Source organism: Ambystoma mexicanum, chromosome 6p (genome assembly GCF_040938575.1).
Source record: "Ambystoma mexicanum isolate Mex_15411 chromosome 6p, UKY_AmexF1_1, whole genome shotgun sequence".
NCBI lineage: Eukaryota > Metazoa > Chordata > Amphibia > Caudata > Ambystomatidae > Ambystoma > Ambystoma mexicanum.
In genome coordinates, this window is record NC_090935.1 from 1,413,711,614 (window position 1) to 1,413,723,262 (window position 11,649).

Consider the following 11,649-nt stretch of genomic DNA (forward strand, 5'->3'; position numbering starts at 1 on the left):
AGGTGCTATGCATGCCTTTTGGTAGGTTGGAATTCAAAGTGGATGGCGTGGTGGTCCGACCAGGGAAGAGGGGTAATGGAAGGGTTGCAATTGTGGTGAGCAATCCAATCTAGGGTGCGGTCTTTACAGTGGGTAGGTTTGGTGACTGCCTGTTCAAAGCCTAAAGGTAGAGAGAGCTTTGTTGAGGGAGGCGTGTGAGTCGGAGGGATCATTCAGGCCCAAGTTCAGGTCTCCCAAGAGGATGGATTTTTTCAGGTTATCCGAAATGGCATGTAAGAAGGATTCCTGGAAGTCTGGAACGGGTCCTGAGGGATGGTATGAGATGTGGAGGGCGACTGTGCAGTTAGGTGATGGGTTAACTTTCACAGGCAGATAGTCACCGTTAAAGCCTAGTTCCCCTTGGACCTTTCCGATTGCAATAGACTGGCAATTAGGGCTACCCCACCACCTTTTAGAATGGGGCGGTCTTGCCTAAAGATGGTGTATCCCTGAGGAGGGCTAAGGCTGGTCCTGAGGCTTCATGGAGCCAGGTCTCAGTGCTAGCTAGCAAGTCTAAGTTCCCAGTTGTGATGAGGTCGTTTATGTCCAGGGCATGAGCTGGAAGTGATCGGGCATTAATTAGGGCACATTTAAGAGATGCTGGGGGAGAGGCGGGGGGGTTGGCGCAGACGTTTTGGTCTTAGCAGCATTATTACTCAGTGGCACCGTGAGGGTGTCAATGGGCAGCAGAATGGGAGCAGCTAGGTGGCAACAGTGGGGTAAACAAAACATTATCTCTCAGTGGAACATTGTATGCATCAACACGGAGTACCACTATGGTGGCCATGGTTTAAAAATGACATTAGGCAACAGTGGCATATTTGGAGCATCAATAGAAACATGTTGAGGGAAAAACAGTGCATTATGTTACAGTGGGCAAGAGATGGTATCTGCACATGGTACAGTGCTGGTGACCGTGGGTGGCGGCATTGGATCCGAACTAAGATCCCGAGTCACTTGTGTGTTGGGGGTTTCTCAAGGTGGTAGTGTGGCGGCAACACTACACAGCCATCTTGAAGTGAGGCGGTCTGAAAGAGTATGCGCCACAATGTGCACCAGGGCCACTTGTAGGCCGGGTGCATTATGTTCAGAGCAAACGGCAGGGCTCGATCTGTGTATTATGGGTGTTGGCCTGTGGCTGGGAAGGCAATATTTTAAATTGACGAGAGGTAGCTGCAGGATGGCATATGGTGGACCGTGCATGTGTGTGCTCACCGCTGTGGGCCCTGGAGAATCTGGAGCAAAGACGGGCATTCCTGCGGCTGCGGCTTAGGGCAGTCCAGACAACCTTTCATTATTGCACCAATTGTCTTGGATATAACCACAGAATAAAACTGTAGCAATCACACAGTCATGTCTTACTCCTTTTTCGATTGTGTATGATGGTGTCAATTCCCCCCCTAAACCATACCTCACTACTGCAGAGTTCCCAGAATATAACTGGTGTGCTAGCGAAATCAATGGAACTGGGAAGTTTCTTTTATGTCAAACTTCCCATCAAATCTTTCTAGAAACATCAAAGGCGGTTCTTAAATATAAGCAACACTGCATAAAGCTTCACTTTTAACAACTTTGAATATTTCTGTACCAAAAGAAACAGAATAAAACATTGATCTAGTCCCCTTTTTCATTTGGGACCCTGCCTGAAGATTTGTAAGAAATTTTAATTTATTGTTCCAAAGATCTAAAAGTGACATTGGGCAATAATTTGCTGGTGAAACCCTCCATCCTTTTTTATATAATCAGAACTAAAAAGGCACATTGCCAAAAACAGTATTGACCTAATAACTGCCAAAAACAATATTGACCTAATAACTGCATTGAACATTAAACCATTTTTTGTATTGATTTGTTATATGGTTATAAAATAACCTTTAACAGAGTTTCTAAAAAAACATAATAGTTACATATAAATTCAACTCTCCAATCAAAACAGGAAAAAAAACTATTGCCATTCAAATAAAAAACTTTATGGATGAACTTAAAACATACTAAATCAATTCAAAAGCAAACAATTTAATTAACCGAAAATCATAAATAAAACACCATTGGACAATAAGTGAACAAATAAATTGACAGTCCATTGAGGGTCACAGCCAATTACATTAAATTCAGCATCTCAAAAAAAAAAAAACAAAAAAAACAAATTTAAAAAAAGTGCTGCTGCCACCCAATAATGACGACCGTAAGAACTCATAACTCGTTGCAAGACCATATCCACTCCTCCGACAGTATACTTGTCAACCAGATGATCGAAATAATGATGGTGCCTATCATTTAGAGCCCCACAATGCAGCAACCACTGCTGCAGTGACTCACCCTGGCCCTGCTCCAAACAATAGCGACAGCTCCTTGACTTGGATGGGATCCCTACTTTAGCACCCCCAATTGCTTTAGTTGGTAGTAAATTGAGCCTCAGCCTCATAGCCAATCTACGCCATGCCAGGCTGGGTAAGTAGATTGTGACATCCCCACAGGCCTTACATCAATAAGCAGATATTTAAATCTCTTATTTTATATTACTTTTTCGATCGTAAAGATCCAATCCCTTTCTTTTAATTCTTTTAGTTTTTAAGGGGGAGTTCAGGAACATGTCCCTTGAGATACCACTTTCTTCCAGGGGTTGATAACATTCCTGCTCCCATTTATTGAAGCAGGGCCACGTTTTAGTGTCTAGAAGCAGCCTCAGTTCCCACCAAATAGAACCATGCTCAGCACAAAGGAGGCTTTTCAGTACTGCTAGGTTTTTTGTCAAGATCTAAAACTTAATAGGGCAGGCCTAGTTCATAGGGAATCACCGCCGTGCAGACACCATCTTGGAGTGTCAGGACTTTCCTCCAAAAGAGGCCACCAATCACTTCCCAGCATATCGGTAGTGGAATTCCCTTGTTTTCCCCACCGTATGTCAAAGAGGGGACAACTTTCAGTTTATAATTTGAGCACAGGTGTTAGTAAGAAGAAAAAAAATGAAAACAAATAATTAACACATTTTCTCATTATTACAGCGGCCTGGGACGACAACATTTTTACCTTGGAGGTCAAAAGGTTCTGCAATTCGTCACTACTCTGCAAGTCCTGCAATCTAGTGCCCAAATAAACTAAAGTCTGAACTTTCCCCAATGCCTCACTGTTTAGACACCAGCGAAAAGTCTTGTATTTTTGCCTCATACCTAGGCGAAGAATCAGAATCTTAGATTTCTTCTAATTGATAGTCAATTTATTCAGACTAGCATATGCTGCAAGTGCATCCAGCTTTCGCTGGAGGCGGATTGGTGTGTAATCAAAAACCAAATCGTCAGCATAAAATAGGTAGTCTAAATTTAACGTAGATGGGTGAGAAGCTACAAATATTTTCAAAGATTCCACTGATGTCGGAGATAAAAAGAACAGTAGTAGGGCCAAAGTACAGCCTTGTTTTAGGCCTCTGGTGGTTTCAAAGGCAGCTGACAGTTAGCCCTAAGCATTCAACTGGGCCCCGATGGTCCTGTCTGAGTGAAGGGCCACAATCCAATTTTAGAGTGCTTCTGGGCAGCCCAATGTCCGCAATTTAGACCATAGGAGGTGCCCATGCTGTCCAAGGCCATGGAGAATTCAATAAAGGCTGCATATACCAGTTTAGATCTCTCCATGGGCTCCCTTTTTAGCAGCCCCAGTAGTAAGAGGTTTGCGTTTGTCACCCCTCTGCCCCCTCGAGGAAGCCGGTTTGCAGGGGATCCAATCTACCAGCCCCTTTTGCCCAATAAGATAAATCCCTCAGCAACAAAGATCTTAGATGGAATGTCCAGCAGCACAATCGGCCTATAGTTGTTAAGAGTGCGCTCTGGGGGGCCGTTTTTATGAATCGGCACGATTAGACTTCCCTCCAGCTCTCCTGTTGGCGAGCTTTGGCCAGATTACCTTTAAAGAGGGTGCTCAATAAACAAGCCCATAATTTCGGATGGAATTTAAGAACCACATTAGATGGACCAGCCTGTGATTTTTTGCTCCACAGAATTAGCTCAATTCCCTCTTCTGTGAATTCCAAGGCCCTGCTGAACACACCTCCCTCCAGTAACAGCAGCAGAGGCCTCCCTATAAAATTCAGAATTGGTCACCCAGTCCTGTTTGCTTATGAGATTTATTAAGCCATATGATGTAGAGCGTGCCACACCAATGATTGATCGCCAAAAGGCGCCTAGATCCCTGGACCCGATTAAATATGACATATTTGCTGCATCGATCAGCACCATCCGTTTATGAAGGCATAGCCAAAGTGTTTTTCAAGGATCTGTGGTCCTCAGATGGAATATTTTCCCCCATTTTCAATGACCTCCATAGCTCCCTCTTTTTCTGTTGAACTAAGGGGTCATAGGAATGATTCCTGACCTCACATCCTACGCTTTGGAGATGGCATTTACGCGTAGATTCTAATCGGTATAGCCAGGTAGGGGTCAAGAGAAGGCAGAGTTCAACCCCCCCCCTCGCAATCCCCCCAAAACTGTTTGCCAGGGTGGATAGAACCTCTATACGTTCTTGGGGTTCCAGACAATTCTATTTTTTCCACCATTGATGGGGTTGGAACCCTGTTGAACAGTGGCGCTGGATCAGGTGTTAACCTGTTTTGATTTGAAGTGCTCGAGTTTCATTCCTCAATGATAGTTGACACCATTTTAGGCTTTGAGAAAAGATTTGTGCCAGATGGTCAGTTGCACGTTCAAGTCAGAAATATTTGTGACTTGCAACTTAGCGTACAATTTTTCAGACTCATTAAGCTGCTTGCTATTGCTTTCAGTGCAGACGCGCGTTTCAACCATAGGTTTTTCTCAAGGCGTGAACATAGTTGCTTCCTGTTAACCAGACGATCACAGAGACCAAGCAGCTCTTCCTTCGCCCAGCAGGGCACAGAAGCTACACGGCTACCCACACCGGACCCATACTTAACAAGACCCACAGGGGACAGGAAGCAACTATGTTCACACCTTGAGAAAAACCTATGGTTGAAACACGTGTCAGCACTGAAAGCAATAGCAAGCAGCTTAATACCCAAAGTCTGAAAAATTCAACCTCCCACTCCGGCACAAGTGTTCAATCGTGTTACCACTTAGTGCTCCTCTTCTGCCCTCCCCAGAAGAAGTGACTCATCATTGCACTGGCGCTCACTCAGTCCCAGATCAATTTGGCAGGCCAATGTGTAGTTTCACCATCCAGTCAGCTCATTAGAGATTAAAATAGGGAGACCAACTGCAGCAGTGCCAACATTAATTCCCTCCCCTGTTGCTGCCAGACACCCAAGTTGCTTTGGCCGTCCAGAGTACTGCCCTACAGGAGAATGGGTGAGAAAGGGCTATGCTATACGAACGAGTCCTGTATAGCACACCTCTTATTTTAATGATTTAAGCATTAGGATTTGCGGGATGAATACAGGAGCTGGGTACAGTTGCAAAGTCCAGATCTGAAAAGATACGCCATCTGTGGAGTGTGAGTTTTGGGTATTTGGTGAGTTGTCTGGAGCACTGCTTAATATATGATCCTCTGTGCTACCATAACTGGTTTGCTTGTATGTGGTGTTCAAGGAGTGTGGAGGTTTGTGTATTTGTTGTGAGACACTGCTGTATTCAGGGAATTTAGTGTAGACACGTGTCTTGAAGTGGTATGCATTCCATTGTGTAACCTGCATCATTTTGGTGGGTGAGTTGCACAGCAAGATGTGTTGTCGGTTAGGGTTCGAGGTACTTATTGTTGCCATATCTTCTGTGAAAGGATAGTGAGCTAAAGACTCTGCTCACCCGGGATATAGGCCAGTAGTAGAGAAACTCCCAGAACCCACCTTGTTTTTGCATATTACGTAGCTTTGGGTTTTCACCCCAAGTTACAAGGGTAATCCAGATGTGGACCCCTTGCTCACTGTTCTTAGAGAGGCACAGCTCCACCTCACTGACAATTCCCAACAAGGCCGAAACACGTGTCTGGGGTTGCTGTTCGTACTCTTGTTCAGAAGAGAATTGCCAGGCATTTTGGTGCTGGACTGCCCTTGGGCAGGACAAAGACTGATATGTAGTGGACATTTCTCTTCTGTGAAAGGATCGTGAGCTAAAGACTTTCGTTGAGAATCTAACCCGGGATATAGGCCGGTAGTAGAGAAACTCCCAGAACCCATGCCGTTTGTGCATATCTTGCCCAACAGACCTCCCAATAACAAGCAGGGAGAACCTTTTTCCCTTTCGAAACATCACAGTTGGTTACATCAAGTTGCTTACATTTATGCAAAACATGTTTTCCAGTTTCTATGCCTCGTTATGCCATATTATGTGATGATGAGGTAAGGGATAGTACATCAGGAGACACTATATTATGGCACAAATGTAGGGTGCATGGTTTCTAGTCAATTGCCTGGGACAACCCTTCAGACTGCCCACTGTAAGACATTCCGATTGAAACATTACTATGTTAATGTTAAAGGATATTTGTACTGCGCACTATCACCACCAGAGTGGTCCCCTGGCGGCGGGGGGAGGTGGGGCGAGTTAGTGGGAATGAGCTGGAAAAGTGAAAGAGAGCAGTGGTGTGCTGTTGGCAGTCTCAACCCGGTAACTCCGTTGGCTGGTCTTTGGATGTTTTCCAGTCAGCAGCCGTCGTGGCTGTTGTGCGAGTTTGTGGTTTGTTTTGTTGTTGCAGTGAAGTGATGTTTGTGCGGATTGTTGTGTTCATAGGCTTGTGGTTGGTTAGAGTTTGAGAGGGGTATGCAGAGGGGTGAAATTGTTAGTGGATTGGTTAATTGGCATAGCTAACATTCACATTTCTATCTAGCATTCACTTTTCTATCCAAGTTAAGCACATGCTAACATTAATATTTCTATCTAGATGTGACACCTAGTGTCTAAGATTGCATCTAAGTGTGGCCCATGATGATATTCACAAACCTAACTAGATGTGACGCACTCTAATGTCTAGGATTCCATCTGGGTGTGGAACATGCCAACTATCACAATCCTATCTAGGTGTGGCGCATGCGGACATCCACCACTCAATCCAGGAGTGGCACCTGCCACCATCCACAATTCCATCTAGATGCGTCTATGGCCAATGTTTCACAACTCCAACCAAGTGTGGTCCCAAGTGTGGTCCATGCTTTCATTCACATCATCATCTAACTGTGGCACATGCTGATACTCACGCTCCGAACTAGATGAGGCGCAGGCCAATTTCCAAGATTCCATCTAGGTGTGGCACATGCCATCAATGTTAATGTTAAAGGACATCTACACTGTGCACCATCACCACCGGAGTGGTCCCCTGGGGCTCTGGCGGAACTGAAAAAGAGGGGGATCGGCTGGGGCACGCCAGCAGGTCAAAGTCCGCAGAGAGAGCAAGGGAGCCCCGATGCGCCGCCGGCAACCCCAGCTCGGCCAACACTACTCGCCGAGCCCCCCAGTGTGTCATCCGGTCAGTATCCGTCATGCACTGCCGTGCAAGGTTCTGCGTGGTTCACCCGCTGCCGCACTGCAGCGAAGTGCATGCGGGCCGCTGTGGCCCCAGAGGCATGGCCGTGTCCAGCCAGAGCCCGAGAGGTGCATGCAGAGGGGCGATACAATGAAGCTCGACATGCATCATGAGCTAGCAACTGAAAGCCAACCATCACCATATCACAACCACAGAGAACCAAGGACCAGTGTGGGTTCAAACCAGAGAAGCCAAGGATGATCTTTTATAAATTCCCACACATACAAGAACGCAACAGAAGAGATAGTAACTGGGAGAAAAATCCAATTACAATCAAAATCCTTTAAGTACAACATACTATATATTGCATGTGTCATTTATATCGCACCTTTTACAACTATTATAGTCTGCACTGTTAGGGGGAACGCCCTCTAAGGAGGTCATGGAGTAAAATTAGGATGCGTGTGTGCATTTGGACAAATAAGGCTTAGCAGGGTTGGATAGGCTCGCGAAGAGAGCAACCCATGCGGTCAGGCATGCAAGTGGGTACTGAGAGATGGCACAAGATATAGACGTGCTATGTGTCCAGTGGTCCCTAATCTGTCACAGGTATGTGCTGCATTCTGATGTCAGAGGTGTTCAAGCATAGTCTGTTCTGAGTAGGCAGAGAGTTATGTGAACAGTACGATCACATTTTGTCATAATCCTTGCTGTATTCTGATGTGTGCTGGTAGCCATGCCTGCAAACAGTGTTCACTGGAGTTGTGCGTTATACGCAGAGTGCAAAGTGTACACTCGCCACTTGCTAGTGATAATTGACTCTTGTTGAGTAAGAAATTGTGTTAAGTCTCTTATGTGTAGAATTGAAGTGGCGAGTGACTTTATGGCTGGCAGCTCACAACTTTAAATTATGCACCCCGGTTATACACACCGAGCAGAATTCGGTAGCGATCTGCTTGCGCACCCGCTCAGCAATAGGCTTCTTCGGTCGATTCTTGCGGCTGCGATAAAACAGTTAGCAACAGTCTATGCTCCAACTATTTGCAGCAATGCTCCAACTATTTGCAACAAGAAGAGCACCAGTTGTACTCTTAGTTCTTAGTAGGTTCTTTTAGGTGGATAACGTGGCCAGACTACCCAGATGTTGAGCGCTTAGTGAACCTGGTTACCTTTACCACGGGTGGATCATCCTCTAGTTCATACATGCGCAATACCTGCCCACCCGCTTTCCTTCCAGAGCGATTCTGGGGCTGGTTCTTGATTGGCCTCCTGTGGAGTACTGTACTGGGAGCTACCCCCTGGCCTACTGAGGCGAGAGATGGCAATAGCAAATGTCCCCTCCTAATTCCTTGCAGTGCATATCAATCTGTCAGATTGACGTGGTGGTGGCTCCATCACAACCACCGTTAGTGCAATTTGCCGTTTTTCCCATACATGCCAGGTGCAGCGATTCAGCTAGTGGTACTTGTGGGAAGGCAGGGTCATGATTGGTGTGTGTAGATTGGGATGCCACAAAAATGGCTGGCACCGCCAGGTGCTGAGAGGTCAGGGTCGCCACAAATGCAGCCAGTGCTGAGTGTTTTCCAAGTTTGTATTGGGAATTGGAAGGTTTTTTTTATTATTCTGCAAATAGAAAGGTTTGGAGGACTTTTTGAAGGAAAAGTAGTTTCTGGTGCGGCAAATGTGCAGAGAGAATGTTCCAGATGTTGGAAACTATGATAGTGAAAGCCCAGCCACCAACTATGGTGTCGTGCTTAGGAGGAATAGCGAGGAGGAGAGCTGTGCCCCATCAGAGGATTCTGGGAGGGTGTGTGGGGTGTTGGTAGTAGATGATTTTGCTCTGAAGGAACTCGGATCCTGCATTATAGAGTGTTTGGTGTATGATGCACATGGCTTTGAAGGTTATTAGGCGAAAATGGAGCCAGTGCAATATTCTAAGTGCGGGGGTGATGTGTTCTCTGGACGAAAGAGCAAGGAGCAGTCTGGCTGCTGCGTTTTAAATTTGTTGAAGTTGCATGAGCTGGCGTGCCGAGATGCCAAGATAGAGGGAGTTGGCGCAGTCTATGCAGGAGATGACGGCCAGTATTGCGGAGACTCTTTTGGGATAGGAGAGGTAGGCAGCCAGTCGCTCTGCATCCCCGTTGCATCCCCGTTACCCAGCAATTTAGCCTCATGCTCCTGTAACACATTTACGCATCCTAAGAGCCTTAAGTCAATCTCCTTGCATCACCTCTCTTCCCTTCTTTTATAGATCGGTGGTTTTCCTTGCCAGTCACCCCCTTACTCTGCCCATTACACCAAGAACATTTTCCCCTTGCCGCCTTCTGGCGCTCTTGATCACAAGTAGATGGTAGTAGAACGCCCTAACGTGCCGGGGATATTGGCTGGCAACTGTGGCATTGGGCTCGAAAGCTCAAAGTTAAGGGGACAGAGTTAACTTGGCTTTCATTTTACTATCTGAGAAAGTAGTACGTGTGCTTCAACCCATCGAGTCAGACTAGAATGCAGGGGGGCGGGGCGTTTATGGGAATAGGAGAGGGAAAAAAAGATGGTCGTTAGCTGCATATGGGGACCTGTGTAAGCCCCGATTTGGATGCACTAACACTCTACGTGACTGTCATTACGTTGCGACTCTTTAACGTAGGAAAGGGAATCTGTGTGTTCATGAGAGGGTACGAGAGTCTTTAAGAGCGTTCTGTACTAGTCACAGACTCACTTTGTAATTTATTGTCAACATACCTACCGAGGACCACAAATCCTCCCCGTCCAAACCCTCATCTCCAACAATGCTCCTTTGTGGCGTGAATGTGTGCAGGAATAACGTAATAAAGTAAAGAACATGTTAACTTGGAGTAGGCTTTGCTAAAGTGTTAAAGAGCATTGAAATACAACAATCGACAAAATAGAACCGTTAATGGTATTGTCGATTACCTACAAAACCAAGCGGTAGGAGCAATGACCATTAAAAAGGAAGCGAGATTGAGCATATGTGTAACATATCCGATTTTGTCAAAGATGCGGATTTGGGTGGTATACAATACAATCTGCACCACGTTCTCCCGATATGGACAAAAGCACACGCTGCTACGGTGTTTACCAGATAAAACAAAGTACACCTTAATATGTACAACATTGCAAAGCTTTTATAGAAGAATGGTGCGTGTTTATCTCGACAGAAACTGAACACAGCAGCCCCATGCACATTGTTTCACTGTTTGCAACAAGGTAGATAACTCGGTACCCCATTTAAAGTTGCACGATAACTTTATGTGAGCTCCCTCTACAGGGAGCGCGCATAAAAACGCATTTCTAACTGGAATTCACCTTCCTCGCCGTCGTACATCTTGACGGGGCAGTGGACCCAGAGGTTGCGAAGGTAAAAATGGTTCTGCGACTGCAAGCAGCAAACTCCACTACACAAAACAGATACGCAGCCAATGAACCCAGGACCAACCCGGAAGTAAAGTACCAACACGGGCAAAGCGCAAGGAAATGACGAACGCGGCGCTCCTGTATGACGTCGGTCGTGAATAATTCTTTGCCACGCCTGTCCATCCGAGATAGACTTACCGAGTTCAAATTAAAAAAATATATATTTGTGGATGATTAATAGTTTTATAGACGGTGGTTTTCCGATGCTGAGTCGAAGTCACTGTGGGTTATGGGATTGTTGGGAGGAAACTGTGGAGGACGAACAGAGTTTTATTTTATACTAATGTTTGTTTGTTAGTTTATTAAAAGCGCGTGCCAGACCCGAGAGTATCAGGGCGCGAGGACATAAATACTTTAAGCTTACACGTTACAAGAGTATATGTTTACATAGATACAGGTTAATACATATAAAGCACTTGGTACATATGCATTATAGGTGTGAATTCACATTGGACGAGCAGGGTGCAGTTAAGTTATACAGTCAATTAGCGGGTAATGCCAGGGTTACTGATCATTTCCTTTAAGCCAATTAGTAATATTTGATCTAAAGTGTGGGTAGGATTGGTCGACGTTCCACAGTTGGGTCGCTTTGACAGGGAAGCTATTCCCTCTGGTTGTAGACATTCTGAAGTAGGGTACTGTTATGTAGAATAGACTGACATCATTGTCAGTGGAACACAGAAGTATTAGAACCTTCTGTCATCAAAGAATGTTTAATTCATTACATTCCCGGTGGTCCTGCGCTTCCTCAAGCGGACT

At 45.6% G+C, this 11,649-nt stretch overlaps 1 protein-coding gene across 2 annotated transcripts in view; it reads right to left on the reverse strand.

Annotated features, from left to right (window-relative positions):
- POLR2B (RNA polymerase II subunit B) overlaps nucleotides 1–10,946 on the reverse strand; it is a 616,839-nt gene extending 605,893 nt beyond the window's left edge. Inside the window, exon 1 of one of the 2 annotated variants that reach the window (XM_069626112.1) lies at nucleotides 10,783–10,946. In XM_069626112.1, the coding sequence (XP_069482213.1) occupies nucleotides 10,783–10,801 (19 nt within the window). In that variant the 5' untranslated portion in view covers nucleotides 10,802–10,946. The remainder of the gene's footprint in view (nucleotides 1–10,782) is intronic. The other variant, XM_069626111.1, reaches the window with a different exon arrangement.
- Nucleotides 10,947–11,649: the final 703 nt, after the last annotated feature.